Raw genomic sequence first — 18,424 nt, forward strand, 5'->3', positions numbered from 1 at the left:
GGATCCTCACACACTTGATGAGTCCTGACTCTGTTCTCAGCCTCGCTGCTGGCCAATATGCGGGGCTCTCTGCCCCAACTGCCACAGTCGGATTTTGAAAGTGTCAATCAACTTGGTAGCTTGTGTGTTGGACGTTTTAATCCACAGAACGCTTCCAAGTTTGAAACTGTTCAGTTTCAACCTTCTGTTGAAACCCTCTTGTTCAAAACCCTCATGTTCAAAACCCTCTTGTTCAGGTTTTTCTTTTTGAGAGCAGTCAAAACCTTTCATTCACCCAATCGGAGGTATTTATTGAGCGCTTACGTGCAAGAGCACTGTACTAAAGCCTTGGGAGAGTGATACAACAGCAACAACGGAGTTGCTAGACACGTTCCCCGCCCACAACAAGCTTATAGTCTAGAATGCAAAAAAGCTTGAAATCTTATGGCTCAGCCCCTGAGACATGTTCACAATGTTGTTGCAAATAGACACAGGAAGGGGGTTGGATTTTAACTCCCACGTATTGATTGTCGAACCGTGACTTGCCTATTTAGATGATCTCTGAAATGCATAAAATGGAGTTTGGGTTTTTTTTTTACAGTATTTGTTAATCAATCATATTTATTGAGCGCTTACTGTGTGCAGAGCACTGTACTAAGCACTTGGGAAGTACAAGTTGGCAACATATAGAGACCGTCCCTACCCAACAGTGGGCTCACAGTCTAAAAGGGGGAGACAGAGAACAAAATCAAACAAACTAACAAAATCATCATCATCATCAATCGTATTTATTGAGCGCTTACTGTGTGCAGAGCACTGTACTAAGCGCTTGGGAAGTACAAATTGGCAACATATAGAGACAGTCCCTGCCCAACAGTGGGCTCACAGTCTAAAAGGGGGAGACAGAGAACAAAACCAAACCTACTAACAAAATAAAATAAATAGAATAGATAGAATAAATAGAATATAGAAAATAGAATATAGAATAAATAGAATAGATTTGTTAAGCACTTTCTATGTACTAAGCACTGGGGTAGGTACAAGCTAATCAGGTCGGACACAATCCGTGTGCCTCATGGAGCTCACAGTCTTAATCCCCATTTTGCAGATGGGGTAACTGAGGCATAGAGAAGTTAAGTGACTTGCCCAAGGTCTCTCTCATCAGACAAGTGGCAAAGCCGGGATTAGAACCCAGGTCCTTCCGAAACCCAGGCCTGGGCGCTATCCTTTAGGCCATGGAGTTTAAAAATTTAGAGAAGCAGCGTGGCTCAGTGGAAAAGAGCCTGGGTTTTGGAGTCAGAGGTCATGGGTTCAAATCCCGGCTCTGCCACTTGTCAGCTGTGTGACTTTGGGCAAGTCACTTCACTTCTCTGGGCCTCAGTTCCCTCATCTGTAAAATGGGGATGAAGACTGTGAGCCCCCAGTGGGACAACCTGATCATCTTGTAACCTCTCCAGCGCTTAGAACAGTGCTTTGCACATAGTAAGTGCTTAATAAATGCCATTATTATTATTATTATTATTATTATTATTATTTATGCCACGTTCACTTAGCACCTTTCCAGCATTTCATATTAAAGGTCTTTGGAACTATCTTTGAAAGACTTTTTCCGGGACAATCTCATAGTAGATGAGTTTTCTCCGATCGCTGTAAATTCTTGGCAGAGAAGACTGTCAGCCCGCTGTGGTCAGGGAACATGTCTCCCAACACTTTTGCCTTGCAATCCCCCAAGCTCGTAGTACAGTGCCCCGCACACAGTAAGTTCTCATTAAATGCCATTAATTGATCGATTGATTCCTGCAGACTGCATTGGGTGCTAATAATGGTATTTGTTAAGCGCTTCATATGTGCCAGGGACTGTACTACGCGATGGGCACTGTACTAATCACTGGAGAAGCGGGATTTGAACCTCCACCTCCATTCAGAGACCAGGAGAAGCAGCATAGTGTAGTGGCTAGAGCACGGGCCTGGGACTCAGAAGGTCATGGGTTCTAATCCTGGCACCTCCACTTGTCCGTTGTGTGACCTTGGGCGAGTCACTTAACTTCTCTGGGCCTCAGTTCGCTCATCTGTAAAAAATGGGGATAATGACGGTGAGCTCAATGTGGGACGGGGACCGTGTCCAACCTGATTAACTTGCATCTACCCCAGCGGTTAGCAAAGTGCTTGGCATGTAGTAAGCACTTAAACAAGGACCATAATTATTATTATTACTAGGGGAAATAACAACTCGAGCCTGGAGCCTTCGACCTCTGAATGCTTTCTCCGCTGCTGCTTTGAAATACCGTAGTTCTCGATATTAACTGATGGCAGCCTGATCCTTTAAATGAGTTTTATTTTAGAGAGTAGCTTCGTGGAGGAATAGATGGATAGAAACACTCCAGCTGACAACACTCTTGTCTGAATTCCAAGGAAGCCCCGAGCACTTTCCACGGAGTTTCACGGAGAGAAACTTTTCTCGTCTCCATTGAAAGCAACCCGGATTTTCTGGCTTTTAGGACGGGCTGGTGCCTTACCTGTTCAAAAGTTATGGGCAAGGATCAGCTAGGGCCACTGTATGCTCTTGAAATGGTGTTTTTGCTTGAAAAGGGAGAAGGCCCGTTAAAAAAAATTAAAATGGGGCTTATGGAGACAAGGGGAGCCATGTGGCGTAGTGGAAATAGCTCAGGACTGGGAATCAGAGGACCTGGGTTCCAAGCCCAGCCCCGCCACTCATCTGCTGGGTGACCTTGGGTGAGTCACTTACTTCCTCTGTGCCTCAGTGGCTTCATTGTAAAACGGGAATTGTAAGTAGGGAATGCGTCTGTTATGTTGTACTCTGCCAAGTGCTTAGTGCAGGTCTCTGCACACAGTAAGCGCTCATTAAATATTATTGATTGATGGAATTAAGACTGTGAGCCCCATGTGGGACATGGACCGTGTCCAACCTGATTAGCTTGTATCTACCCCGGCGCTTATTAAGTGCTTAGCACATAGTAAGCATTTAACGAATACCATAAAAAAAGAAATATTCATTGAACTCTAATTGTTATTCTGAAATTTAAGGCTTTCTCTCTTTTGCAGGGAATTGCCAGTGATTTCTTTCTCTTTCACAAGGTCTGTTTCTCTAAGTGAAAGGATTAAAGCTCTCCCTTGCTGTAGTTGCTCACTAAAGTCTCTTACCGGGTTGTCAGCAGTAGTTGGCAATACAGTTTTCAAGTTCTATTGTATTATGGAAAAAATGTAGCAAACCTTCATTTAGGAGAGCGACCACATGTGTTTGGCAGATATGATAATCTCAAGCAAAGACATTTTTCTTGCTGATGTCTTCGAGCAGCTGTGATCATAGGATCATAAGACAGAGATGATGCTATCATCAGTTTCAAAGCTTCACAGCACGGACACTCAGCAAGTTTTACTCTTTTTTTTGTGGTCTAGAAGTACTCACTATGTGCCAGGCACTGTTTTAAGCTTTGGGGTAGATAGAAGCTAATCAGGTTGGACACAGTTCATGACCCACATGGGGCTCACAGTTTTAATCCCCATTTTACAGATGAGGCACAGAGAAGTGAAGTGACTTGCCCAAGGTCACACAGCAGACAAGTGGCGGGGCTGGGATTAGAACCCTGGGCCCCTGACTCCCAAGCCCATAATTTTTCCATCAGGTCAGTGAGCCCCATTTTTATTTTTTTTTTTAGCTGAATTTCTCCTTTCCCTCAACTTTCCCATATCCTACCTTGCTGCAGTTTTAGTCCAGTCAGTCAATCATATTTACTAAGTGCTTACTGTGTGCAGAGCACTGCACTAAGCGCTTGGGAGAGTACAGTGTAACAATGCAACACACATTTCCTGCCCGCAACAATGTCCCAATGTTCTTTCATCACTAGAGACAAAGAATTGTCATCATCCAACTTTAAGAATTCTTCAACTCCTGTACCATCTGATCATCATCATCATCATCAATCGTATTTATTGAGCACTTACTGTGTGCAGAGCACTGTACTAAGCGCTTGGGAAGTACAAGTTGGCAGTGGTATCTGAGTGCTTACTATGTGCAGAGCAATGCGATGGGAAGATTTCCACACAGTCTTCCCTGCTCCAGGCTGACTATTCCCAATGCATTTCATCTTGCCTCCTTAATCCTGTTTCTTGTTTAATTGAAAACTATCATTGCTGTTAAAAGTTTCTTCCTTCTCTACTGTTAAGTCTAGAGCTAATCAACATTTCTTTTATTTTTCCGCTTCAAGTATTTACTCAAAATAAATAGCAGAAAGAAGGTAGGTTGTGGCTTCCGGTGGCTGTGGTTTTCAGGGGATGGAGACCCCCACTGAGGGGAAGGAAAGCCCACTTGTGACGTGGTGGGAGAGCAATCATTCATTCAGTCATATTTATAGAGCGCTTATTGTGTGTAGAGCTCTGTACTAAGTGCCTGGGGGAGCACAATAGAATAATAAATAGACACATTCCCTCCCCACAACGAGCTTAGAGTCTAGAGGCTACTGTCAACACAAAAAACACCTTCATACGACAGTGCACCCCGGGGGATTTGAACCTGGTGGAGCGGAGTGATGATGATGATGATGATGGTATTTGTTAAGCGCTTACTATGTGCCAAGCACTGTTCTAAGCACTGGGGTAGATACAGGGTAATCAGGTTGTCCCACATGGGGCTCACAGCTTTAGTCCCCATTTTTTACAGATGAGGTAACTGAGGCCCAGAGAAGTTAAGGGACTTACCCAAGGTCACACAGCCGATAAGTGGCAGAGCCGGGATTAGAACTCCCAAGCCCGTGCTCTTTCCACTGAGCCACACTGCTTCTCTACAGTCTTAATCCCCATTTGACAGATGAGGTAACCGAGGCCCAGAGAAGTGAAGTGGCTTGCCCAAAGTCACACAGCTGACAATTGGTGGAGCCGGGATTTGAACCCCTGGCCTCTGACTCCAAAGCCCGGGCTCTTTCCACTGAGCCACGCTGCTTCCCCAAGCGAAGCACAACCTGGATGCAGACTCCGTGGTGAGGGAGACGGAAGCCCTTGATCCGGCTCCATGCACAGAGGAGGGTTATCTCGGTCTTCATGGACCGAGACAACCAACAGTCTTGCATTATATTATCCCAAGCGCTTACTACAGTGCCCAGTGCACGGAAGGCGCTCAACAAATACCACTGATGGATAAACGAAGCTCCTAGTCAGGGCACAAAGCCTCCAAGAGTCCCAGGGAGTCCCAGCCGTAGTTGGAGCTTGTGAGCGTAAAGAGCTCAGTTGCACACTGAAGCTTGGCTGGAGACAGAGAAAGCTATTGACCTGACCTCATGGGAGCCTCTTAAGAACAATAATAATAACGATGGTATTTGTTAAGAGCTTATTGTGTGTCAGGCACTGTACTAAGCTCTGGATACAAGCTAATAATAATAATGATGGCATTTGTTAAGCACTTACTATGTGCAAAGCACCGTTGTAAGCACTGGAGGGGAATACAAGGTGATCAGGTTGTCCCCCGTGGGGCTCACAGTCTTAATCCCCATTTTACAGATGAGGTCACTGAGGCTCAGAGAAGTTAAGTGACTTGCCCAAGATCACACAGCAGACATATGGCAGAGCTGGAATTAGAACCCATGCCTCTGGCTCCCAAGCCCGTGCTCTTTCCACTGAGCCACGCTGCTCCTCTAATCGAGTTGGGCACAGCCCCTATCCCATGTGGGGCGCACAGCCTCAATCCTCATTTTACGGATGAGATAATTGAAGCACAGAGAAGTTAAGTGACTTGCCCAAGCACACACAGCCCACACACCTGTCTACGTGTTTTGCCACCTGTCTACATGTTTTGTTTCGTTGTCTGTCTCCCCCTTCTAGACTGTGAGCCCGCTGTTGGGTAGGGACCGTCTCTAGATGTTGCCAACTTGTCCTTCCCAAGCGCTTAGTACAGCGCTCTGCACACAGTGAGCGCTCAATAAATAGGATTGAATGAATGAATGAAAGTGGCAGAGCCGGCATTAGAACCCAGGTCGTCCTTGCCCAGCCCTAAAATCTGAGGAAGCCAGAGAAGTAGCTCAGCCCAGACCAGCCAGGAATAATAATAATAATAATAATGGTATTTGTTAAGTGCTTATTAAGTGCTTATTAAGTTAAGTGCTTATTTATTACTCTATTTTACTTGTACATATCTATTCTATTTATTTTATTTTGTTAGTATGTTTGGTTTTGTTCTCTGTCTCCCCCTTTTAGACTGTGAGCCCACTGTTGGGTAGGAACTGTCTCTACATGTTGCCAATTTGTACTTCCCAAGCGCTTAGTATAGTGCTCTGCACATAGTAAGCGCTCAATAAATACGATTGATGATGATGGTGATAAGTGTCAAGCACTTTCGGAAGCGCTGGGGCAGATACAAGCTAATCCAGTTGGACACAGTCCTTGTCCCACCACATGGGATTTACAGTCTTAATCCCCATTTTCCATATGAGGAAACTGAGGCCCAGGCAAGTGAAGTGATTTACCCAAGGTCCCACTGCGGGCGAGTGGCAGAGCTGGAATTCGAACCCAGGTCCTTCTGATTCCCAAGTCCGTGCTCTATCCACTAGGCCATGCTGTACCATAGCCCCCACGATGCAGCCAGTTCCCCGGGGGCTTGGAAAGCCCCTTTTCCTAGTCTGAGAGGGGCCCCAGCTGTGGAGCCATATTTCCTGCACAGAATGCTCAGCGTCTAAGAACAGTGCTTTGCACACAGTAAGCGCTTAACAAATGCCATCAATCAATCAATCAATCGTATTTATTGAGCGCTTACTGTGTGCAGAGCACTGTACGAAGCGCTTGGAAAGTACAAGTTGGCAACATATAGAGACAGTCCCTACCCAACAGTGGGCTCACAGTCTAAAAGGGGGAGACAGAGAACAAAACCAAACATACTAACAAAATAAAATAAATAGAATAGATATGTACAGGTAAAATAAATAGAGTAATAAATATGTACAAACATATACATATATACAGGTGCTGTGGGGAAGGGAAGGAGGTAAGATGGGGGGATGGAGAGGGGGACGAGGGGGAGAGGAAGGAAGGGGCTCAGTCTGGGAAGGCCTCCTGGAGGAGGTGAGCTCTCAGTAGGGCCTTGAAGGATAATTTATTGAGGATAAACATTCTTGGAGCCAGGAGCCAATCTGAGTCGCGGAGCTGTGCGGAATCCTTGGCTGAAGCCTGAGGGTCAGCTAATTACTTGGCGTTTTTAATTTTTTTTCTTAATACCCCATTAGTCTGTTCCCAGAGCTCTTCCTCTCAAATCCTGACCACTTTCTAAGTGTCATTATGATTATGGACTTGGTTTTTCTTTGTGGTTTCTAGAATGATTGCTTCTGGGAGGCGGGGCTGCTGTGTCGGCAGAGATGAAGAACTTGTATTGAACTGCAATATATTCCTTGCCGTCACCTGGCTTCACTTGATTCTTCTTACCTCCCATAAAGGTAAGTATCTGTTTTCATTTGAATCGGATCCTAAAGCAGCAATACCAGTAGCAGCTGATGGAGCGATTAATTGTTTGTCCAATAAAATAAGTTCCCGAAAAGAGGGAAATTAGTAAAACAGATCACCTCCTCCGAGAAATTTCCTGATTTAAAAGCAACCATTCCTTTGCCCGATTCTGGGGCCATCTTTCTCTTTTAAATCACTCTTGTGATTACTGGTTTGTCTGCCTGTATTTATGTTGATTTCATGTTTGATTTTTAAGGTCTGTTACTCATTTGTAAACTGACAGCGAATTGTCTTCTTCTTAAGAACTTCATTATTAATCCCAGAGCTCTAATACAATCTATGTTATGTATCTTGTAGACAACTAAAAGGTTTAGAACTAAGCAGTTAAGTTTGTAAGCTGACAGAACTGGTACTATTCTCTTGAGATATATATGTACGTATCTTTAAATTATTTATTATAAATTATGTGTTCATTCAGTCATTTATTGAGTGCTTACTGTGTGCATATATGTATATATGTTTGTACATATTTATTACTCTATTTTACTTGTACATATCTATTCTATTTATTTTATTTTGTTAGTATGTTTGGTTTTGTTCTCTGTCTCCCCCTTTTAGACTGTGAGCCCACTGTTGGGTAGGGACTGTCTCTATATGTTGCCAATTTGTACTTCCCAAGCGCTTAGTACAGTGCTCTGCACATAGTAAGCGCTCAATAAATACGATTGATGATGATGATGATGATGATGCAGAGCACTGAACTCAGCGCACTTGGGAGAGTACAATATAACGTTCTTGTCTGTCTTTCCCTCTAGACAGTAAGCTCATTGTGGGCAGGGAATGTGTCAGCCAACTCGGTTGGTGTTGTACTCTCCCAAGCACTTAGCACAGACCTCTACACATAGTAAGCGCTCCATAATCCCATTGATCGATTGACTTCTTAGGTACCAAATAAAAGAACAGAGTTCCAAGGGAGCCAGCCATTTCTTCGGGTAATTAGATTGCGTGCACAAGAAAAGGCATTTTCTTACCTCAGAAACAAAGATCTGCACAAAGAGATGAAACGGAAATATGAAAGCAAAAAAAAAAAAGGGGCGGAAGGAAAAAGGAATTAACTTGGAATATCTGAAGTAGGATATGGAATGAAATGAACGCGTGCCGTGATTTCCACTGTCATGACCTAGTGGAAGGAGCGCTGGCCTGAGAGACAGAGGACCTGGGCTCTAATCCCGGCTCCGCCACTTGTCTGCTGTGGGACCTCGGGCAACTCACTTAATAATAATAATAATAATGGCATTTATTAAGCGCTTACTATGTGCAAAGCACTGTTCTAAGCACTGGGGAGGTTACAAGGTGATCAGGTTGGCCCACGGGGGGCTCACAATCTTAATCCCCATTTTACAGATGAGGGAATTGAGGCCCAGAGAAGTTAAGTGACTTGCCCAAAGTCACACGGCTGACAAGTGGCGGAGCCGGGATTTGAACCCATGACCACTGACTCCAAAGCCCAGGCTCTTTCCATTGAGCCACGCTGCTTCCACTTCTCCATGCCTAGGTTACCTCATCTGTAACCTGGGAGGCCTTCCCAGACTGAGCCCCCTCCTTCCTCTTCCCCTCCTCCCCCTCCCCCCCCACCTTACCTCCTTCCCCTCCCCACAGCACCTGTATATATGTATATGTGTTTGTACGTATTTATTACTCTATTTTATTTGTACATATTTATTCTATTTATTTTGTTTTGTTAATATGTTTTGTTTTGTTCTCTGTCTCCCCCTTCTAGACTGTGAGCCCGCTGTTGGGTAGGGACCGTCTCTATATGTTGCCAACTTGGACTTCCCAAGCGCTTAGTACAGTGCTTTGCACACAGTAAGCGCTCAATAAATACGATTGAATGAATGAATGAATGAATGAATGTAAAATGGGAATTAAGACTGTGGGCCCAAAGTGAGACAGGGACCGTGTCCAATCCAGTTACCTTGTAGCTGCCTCAAGGGATAGTGCAGTCCCTGGTACATGATAAGCACTTATCAAATTCCGGTAGAAAAGAAATAGAAAAGCCATCTTTATATGTACCAATAAGAAAATGTTAAAGGAAAGTGCTTTATTCAATCATTCAATTCATTTAATCATATTTATTGAGCACGTACTCTATGCAGAGCACTGTACTAAGTGCTTGGGAAAGTACAATACAACAGTAAGCAGTGACATTTACTTCAGTGTCTGCCTCCCCTTTTAGATAGTAAACTCCTTGAGGTGTGCACGCAGTAAGCACTAAGTAAATAATATTGATCGCTGCCTCTTTATCTGATGGAGAGGGAAAGGGGAAAATAACAAGGTTTTTTTTTGTCTAACAAGATTTTTCCAAATGAACTAACACAAAACTCCCGGCCCCGCCACATGTCTGCTGCGTGACCTTGGTCAAGTCTCTTCTCTGTGCCTCATTTCCCTCATCTGTAAAATGGGGATTGAGACTGGGAGCCCCACGTAGGACAACCTGATTAAATCATATCTACCCCAGGGCTTAGAACAGTGCTTGACACATAGTAAGTGCTTAATAAATACCATTATTATTATTATTATTATTATAACAAATGACTGTGTGCAGAGCACTGTATTTTATTTAATGTCTATCTACCCCTCTCTACTGAAAGCACCTTGTGGGCGGAGAACATGTGTACCAACTCTGTTATGTAGTACTCTCCCAAGTGCTCAGTGCAGTGCTCCGCACACAGTAAGTGCTCAATAAATAGTATTGATTGATGTATGGCAACACTTAGCACAGTCCTTAGCACAGAGTAAATAATTGGAGAAGCAGCATGGTGTAATGGATAAAGCATGGGCCTGGGAATCAGAAGGTCATGGGTTCTAATCATGGCTCTGCCACTTGTCTGCTGTGTGGCCATGGGCAAGTCACTTCACTCCTCTCTGCCTCAGTTACTCATCTGTAAAATGGGGATTGAGATTGTTAGCCCCATTTGGGACAGCGACTGGGTCCAACCCGATTTGCTTGTATGTTCCCCGGCACTTAGTACGGTGCCTGGCACGTAGCGCTTAACAAATACCATAATAATAATAATAACAAATGCCATTAATATGACTATTATTCTGATTCTGCTCCGTTTCTCGCATTGAGGGCAATCACTCTGAGTGCAAGAACTTTTCCCCCCACTTACCCTGTAGCTCCCTTTAGGATTTAATGTGGGACTTTGTTTTCTGACTGCTCTTAGGTAATGCTGTCCCGGGGGGTCTGAAATGATCTTAACGCTGAAAGATGGTTGTGACTTCATTTTTGCAAGGTTGGCTTCCCCAGTGGGAAAGAGTTGCACCCTTCAGCCAGCACTGTGATCTCATGCGCTGTAATCCTCCAATTTTGCTTTGATTCGTCCCTTCTGTCCCCTCACAATACACATGCAACCTATTATACTCCAAGACTTGACTTCAGGAACACTTAGCGTGATTTAAGCAGGGAGATCACCCCTTTTGCTCATTTGTTTTTCCCACATTTCCCCAAGAGGAAAGCAGGTTGAGAAATAAATGAAATGAGCATTCTTCGCTATTCATTCATTCATTCCTTCAATCGTATTTATTGAGCCTTGCTGTGTGCGGAGCACTGTATTAAGCACTTGGGAGAGCACAATACAACCAAAAGCGGACACATTCCCTGCCCACGGTGAGCTTACAGTGTGGGGTGCCGGTGGGGGGAGACTAGCTGTAGACTAGTTGTTCTACTGCGATTCCTTGGATTGTATATATTAATATACAATATAATATAATATAATATATTTGTATATATTACTTGTATATATGTTTGTACATATTTATTACTCTCTATTTATTTATTTATTTTACTTGTACATATCTATTCCATTTATTTTATTCTATTTATGAGCTTACAGTGTGGGGTGCCGGTGGGGCGAGACTAGCTGTAGACTAGTTGTTCTACTGCGATTCCTTGGATTGTATATATTAATATACAATATAATATAATATAATATATATGCATATATTACTTGTATATATGTTTGTACGTATTTATTACTCTCTATTTATTTTACTTGTACATATCTATTCTGTTTATTTTATTCTATTTATTTTATTTTATTAGTATGTTTGGTTTTGTTCTCCGACTCCCCCTTTTAGACTGTGAGCCCACTGTTGGGTAGGGACTGTCTCTATCTGTTGCCAACTTGTACTTCCCAAGCGCTTAGTCCAGTGCTCTGCACACAGTAAGCGCTCAATAAATACGATTGATTGATTGATTGATTGATTGGATTAGGTGAGAAGCAGCCTGGAAAAGCACATCCTAGAACTGTCTTATTCTGTTGCACTTTCCCAAGCACTCAGTACAGTGTGCTGCACGTAGTAAGTGCTCAATAAATACGATTTAATGAATGAATAATAGCGATGGTATTTATTAAGTGCTTACTATCCCTCAAGACTAAGCTTCTTTTGGGCAGGAAACACTCTTCCAGTGTGGCTTAGTGGAAAGAGCATGAGCTTGGGAGTCAGAGGACGTGGGTTCTAATCCTACCTCTGCCACTTGTCTGCTGTGTGACCTTGGGCAAGCCACTTAACTTCTCTGTGCCTCAGTTACCTCATCTGTAAAATGGGGATTAAGACTGTGAGCCCCAGGTGGGACAACCTGATTACCTTGTATCTAGTCAGTGCTGAAAACAGTGCTTGGTACATAGTAAGCACTTAACAAATGCCATTATTATTATTATTAATTATTATTGGTATTGGTATTAACATGTCTACCAATTCTGTTGCATTGTAATGATAATAATAATAATAATAATGGCATTTGTTAGGCGCTTACTATGTGCAAAGCACTGTTCTAAGCGCTGAACTCTCCCAAGCACTTAGTACAGTGCTTTGCACACAGCTGAGACTGCTTGAATGTTAAAACTTCATTTACTTTTATAGATCTAGCTTAAAATAGATCTAGTAATGATAAAAATAATAATTTCGTTTTTAAGTGCTTCCTATGTTCCCAGCTGTATTCTCGGTGGTAGGTAGAAGATAATCAGGTCCAACATGGGGCTTACAGTCTAAGTAGGAAGGAGAATAGGTATCGAATCTGCATTTGAACTGAGGCCCAGAGAGGTGAAGTGATGTGCCCATGGTCACAGCAGGTAAGTGGCAGAGAAGGATTTGGAAGCCAGGTCCCAGGCCCCGGCTCTTTCCACGAAACCCTGTTGCTTTTTAGCGCTTAGAACAGTGCTTCACACATAGTAAGCACTTAACAAATACCATCATTATTAGTAGTAGTAGTAGTACTGATAGGCATGTGAGTAAATGGGAGATTAGGAAAAGAGAAAAACTAAAGGTTCACTGAAAATGGAAGGTGGCTTTGCAGGCTCTTTCCTAACTCGAGTTTTGTTCAGTAGATTTGTCAGTGATGTGTTGTGACTAATAGAATTTTGGTGACTAATAGAATAGACTAGAATAGAATAGAATAGAATAGAATTTTCTAGACTGTGAGCCCACTGTTGGGTAGGGACCGTCTCTATATGTTGCCAACTTGTACTTCCCAAGCGCTTAGTACAGTGCTCCGCACACAGTAAGCGCTCAATAAATACGATTGATTGATTGGTACCTGAGTGATTGTGCTGTGGCTAATTTTGCCAGGTGCACATGGTGCTAGTGATGGTAGTATCCTGCATCCATCTCTCCAGTCCTCCATTTAGTCCTCTCCAACATTCATCATCATCATCATCAATCGTATTTATTGAGCGCTTACTATGTGCAGAGCACTGTACTAAGCGCTTGGGAAGTACAAATTGGCAACATATAGAGACAGTCCCTACCCAACAGTGGGCTCACAGTCTAAAAGACTCATTCACCTAATGAGAAGAGACCTGGGTTCTGGATTCTAAACCTGCCTTCACCACTGATCTGCTTCATGACCGTGGGCAAGTGACTAAACCTCTCTGGGCTTCAGTTTCATCCCGATCTTACAGGGATATCGAGGGGACACAAGGCAATAAGTAACTTGATAAGGATAAAAAAAAATCACTCTATAAGTCCTCTTATAGACCGTAAGCTCCTTATGGACAGGGATTTTGTCTGCCAACTCCAGATTGTTCAAGGAACCCCAAGGCCGGGTGACCTCAGACAATCCCAACCAGCCTCAGACTCCTATGTAAGCTCCCTAATCATGGTATTTGTAAGGCGCTTTCTATGTATCGGGCACTGTACTAAGCGCTGGGGTAGGTCGTGGGCAGAGAATATGTCTACCAGGTCTGTTATTTTATACTCTCCCAAACGCTTAGTACAGGGCTCCGCACACGGCGCTCAGTGACTACCACTGATAGATTTTAAGATCGATGAATGGAGGAAAGGCAGTCACTCTTACCTCGTTTCTGGGATAAGATTTGAAGGTTGAAGCCCGTTCCTGGAAGCAATCTGAAATCGCCTTTGAGTAAAATTTTCAAGTGACTCATTCTTCCTGGATGGGTTTAGACCCTAAAGGCACAGGGCTAGGCTGAAGAGGGATTTGAGGAATGTAAATGTTGATATTCACTTGATTTTATATGGGTTTATGTTGGGCATGTGTTCCGAGTGAAGTGAGCCTGCTGGATTTAACAAGGATAAAACCTTTATATCGGCGGCAAATCCAAGCATCCAGCACCATAACTTGAGGAGAAAATGCATTTTAAATGGGATGAACATTCAGGTAATTCACACTGTTACCTGATTTTCATGTGGAGTCAGGGCTGATCATGTTATTATTCAGAAAATAGACACCGTAGCTCAGGTCGGACTCCTACCTGCTTCCTAGTTAAATCAGTTTCTGATTTACGGTGTCTATTTCTCCGTTGAAAACTTCTAGTCCCAGCTGCTGGACTGAGCCAGGGAGCTCAGGGCGTTAGTTAACTGTTTCTTTGCCCAATCGGTTAATCAATAGTAATTATTGACAACCAGCACGTGCAGAGCCCTGAAGTAAACGTTTGGGATGTTACAAAATAATTAGAGGACATGATCCATGCTTTGGAGGAGCTGATGGGCTAGTAGGAGAAACAGACACAGAATAGTTTACGGATACAAGGAAAGGGAAAAAGAAGGATGGATAGGTAGATGAATAATAATAATAATAACTGTGGTATTCGTTAAATGCTTACTATGTGCCAGGCACTGTTCTAAGTTCTGGGGTAGATACAAGCTAATGAAATTGGACGAGGTCCCTTTCCCACATAGGGCTCAAAGTCTTAATCCCCATTTTGCAGATGAGGGAACTGAGGCCCAGGGAAGTGAAGTGACTTCCCCAAGGTCACACAATAAATGGTATTATTTGACTCTTAACATTTGAAGAAGAAGTGTAAGCGTCAGATTTCCTCATTGCCAGAGCACTTGCACCCAGTCCCTTTCAGTGTACAATTAGGATGCAGAAACCGAACAGAAAAAGCAGAATTTCTAATTTTAAATTAACTGAAATTTCAGAAGAAGTCAGAGAGTGTTTAAACGATTTGTGGAAAATGAACCAAGGATGACTGACGCCATCAAGAATTTGAGATTTTTCAAGACCACTTGAATTAGTTAGTTGAACAAGTCTAATGGATTAGTTTTGGCAGCCCCCCCAGCTTCACAGACCAGACCCGGCCTGTCGGCGATTTTAGGAATCTGCCTGCGGGTTTAGGAATGAAAACATTTGTTTGGAAATAACCTTTAATGATGCTATCTCCCTCCACCTTTCTTGTATTTTATGTGCAAAGATATTTGTGTATTCCCTCTGAGTGGCTCGCCTACGCAGTATTGTTGGTGCCAGATAATGCATTTTGGTGCCAACAAAAATTCTTGCTTTCGGGACTTGTTAAAGAGGAGAACGTTGCAGAGCTGTGGAGCTGAATTTATGGAAGCTAAAAGAGGCAGTATTATGTCATTCTCCAGATCGTGAGTTTGTGGTGAACAATTGGTTTTATGAGGTGTTTCAATGCAAATATTCCTAATTAGTTAAAGGTGAGTATCCGGTTGAGCCAGCTCTCCATCCACTGCCATGTCCGTTGCTAATCCCAAATTTGCTAGGCCATTTGCAGAATCCAGCCACGTCAGTAGTTCTTGAAAGGTGTTATGTTAGGACATTTATTCATTCAATCAAATCAGTCAATCATCAATTCAGTCATATTTATATTAATTCTATTTGTTCTGACGATTTTGACACCTGTCTGCATGTTTTGTATTGTTGTCTGTCTCCCCCTTCAAGACTGTGAGCCCTTTTTTGGGTAGGGATCGTCTCTATGTGTTACCGACTTGTACTTCCCAAGCGCTTAGTACAGTGCTCTGCACACAGTAAGCACTCAATAAATATGATTGAATGAATGAATGAATATTTGCTGAGTGCCTAACCATGGGGAGAGCACTACGGCTAAATGTGTGGAAGAGTTCCTAGAGTTAGGGGACAACATTTCATTTTGATAAGTTCCGAGTGTCATTTATATCACCTTGAGAGGATGGAATCGAGTTGGGTGTGAGAGGAGATGGAATTTGGAGACCAAAGACCCTGGTGATGGGTTTTAGTCCATAATGTGGTTAAGATGTATTTTGATGAAGGCTTCTAGAATCATCTTGAGGAAAAATATAGAAGTGAGACTCTCTCGTAATCCAAAGCTATTTTCAGACTGCATAAACTCCTCTTTTTTTTTTAATGGCATTTAGTGCTTACAATGCATCAGCTCTCCTATAACTCAACGCCTTATCTCGGCAGGGGTGTTTGCTTACGCCAGTGAAGCTTAGAGCTATGCCACTGAGAGAGATTCCCTGGACAGGGTTACCCATAATGGAAAGTTCTCAAGCTGAAGCATCAGACAAAATCGATTCACCCATGCTGGGCAGCAGCAGCATCATGGGAATGAGTCAAAGGTGGATAATCAAGTGATCAAAATGTTAATCAAAGAGAATGGCAGAGACTTGGGTTTTTACTATGTGGAAGACTGCAACAGTAAACCGCTTCCATATTTTTTTTTACCAAGAAAACTCTGTGGATAAACCCATTAAGTCACTCAGTATCGGAAATGACTCGGTGGCATTTGATGGTCATCATCATCATCATCATCAATCGTATTTATTGAGCGCTTACTATGTGCAGAGCACTGTACTAAGCTCTTGGGAAGTACAAGTTGGCAACATATAGAGACAGTCCCTACCCAACAGTGGGCTCACAGTCTAAAAGAGTAGGCCAAATCCCCTTGGGGAAACCAAGGCAGGCCAGGGTTGAGGGAAGCTGAGATTTAGGGGACAGACAGGAAGGGGGATCGGGGTTGGGGGGTAAACTGAGGAACCTAGCGTGGGGCTCCGGGTTCAGAACCCCTCTCCCTGCCCGCCGGGAGCTCCCCGCCAGGCCCTGTACTAAGCACTGGGGTGATACCAACAAATCAGGTTGGACACAGTCCATGTCCCACATCAATCAATCGTATTTATTGAGCACTTATCAATCAATCGATTGATTGATTTATTGAGCGCTTACTGTGTGCAGAGCACTGTACAAAGCGCTTGGGAAGTACAAGTTGGCAACATATAGAGACAGTCCCTACCCAACAGTGGGCTCACAGTCTAAAAGGGGGAGACAGAGAACAAAACCAAACATACTAACAAAATAAAATAAACAGAATAGATATGTACAAGTAAAATAAATAAATAAATAGAGTAATAAATATGTACAAACATATATACAGGTGTAAGCTCCACATGGAGCTTACAGTCTTAATCCCCATTTTACAGATGAGATAACTGAGGTACCGATAAGTTAAGTGACTTCTCCCCCTCTAGACTCTAAGCTCATTATGGTCAGGGAGTGTGTCTGTTTATTGTTATATTGTACTCTCCCAAGCGCTTAGTACAGTGCTCTGTACACAGTAAGCACTCAATAAATCCGACTGACTTGCCCAAGGTCACACAGTAGACAAGTGGCAGAGCCGAGATTAGAACCCAGGTCCTTCTGACTGCCAGGCCGGTGCTCTATCCATTAGGGTACACAGCTTCTCTAATCCTTTCCAGGATTTCAGGGGGATGCTCCATCTCTGTGCCATTGCAACTGCTACGATTCCCAAGTGAATTTAGAACATTCTTGTGCAAGCAAGCATCGTCTGAAGACATCCACTATATCAGCGCTGACATCCATCGAAAAGGACGTCAGGGGCTATGTGTAATATCCAAACGGTTGTATAAGAAATTCCGTAAATGCGTTACAAAATGAGTTACGTAATAAAGATGGTGTGAAAAGGTGGGGTTTTTTGCCTGTGGCTAAAAATGGGAATAAAGATTACAGAGGGAGGAAGAAATCAAATCCAGCTGTTGGTGGAAAGTTCTGGCTTGAGTTCTCCAGCTTTGTTTCAGTTTATGCAGGTTGTATGTCAACTGTAAAATATAGAGTTATGTCATTTTCTTTGGGCAGTAAGTGCAACAGAACCAAAAAGTGCAAACTGTATAAAAAGAGTTCACTAGATGGCAAATTTGAGGTGCCATATTAGTTTGTCAAGTGTACCATTTTGGGACTTGAAATAGTAATCTGGTGGCTATTTTTCTCTGGATTTAACTACTGCTCCACTGAGAAATGATTAAAAATAAGCCACCGCCCCAAAATAATATTTATTGCATGAGAAGCCCAAGTAAAATTGCCTCTTTGGTTTTCCTATTGACTTCTCTGGACCTGTTGCAACATTCACTATTCCCTAAAATGGTACTCTCAAAGATTTGGCTGCAGAAACAAGAAAATACATGAAGGCACTTTTGGTTCATAGAGGAGACCTCCCTAGACGCTTAGGTTTGCTGTCATTTTGAATATTTCCTATCACATCTTTAGTCCATAAAGAGCAGTACTAAACAGAGCATTATACTAAACGCCTGGAAGAGTACGAAAGTTAGAAGGTACGATTCCCTTCCCCTAAGGAGCTTTTTATACTCTAGTAAGGGAGAAGGAGGCTTCAATTACAGATAAATGGAGAAATAGAATGTATAGGATATAATAATAATAATAATAATAATGATAATAATAATGATGATGGCATTT

General features: G+C 43.0%; 1 protein-coding gene across 1 annotated transcript in view; it reads left to right on the forward strand.

Annotated features, from left to right (window-relative positions):
- ADGRG2 (adhesion G protein-coupled receptor G2) overlaps window positions 1-18,424 on the forward strand; it is an 86,407-nt gene that overhangs the window by 21,967 nt on the left and 46,016 nt on the right. The window contains exon 3 of the mRNA XM_038757202.1: window positions 7,294-7,412. Within this exon, the coding sequence (XP_038613130.1) occupies window positions 7,295-7,412 (118 nt within the window). The 5' untranslated portion in view covers window position 7,294. The remainder of the gene's footprint in view (window positions 1-7,293; window positions 7,413-18,424) is intronic.

The sequence above is a fragment of the Tachyglossus aculeatus genome, chromosome 15 (assembly GCF_015852505.1).
Source record: "Tachyglossus aculeatus isolate mTacAcu1 chromosome 15, mTacAcu1.pri, whole genome shotgun sequence".
In the NCBI taxonomy this organism is placed as follows: Eukaryota; Metazoa; Chordata; class Mammalia; order Monotremata; family Tachyglossidae; genus Tachyglossus; species Tachyglossus aculeatus.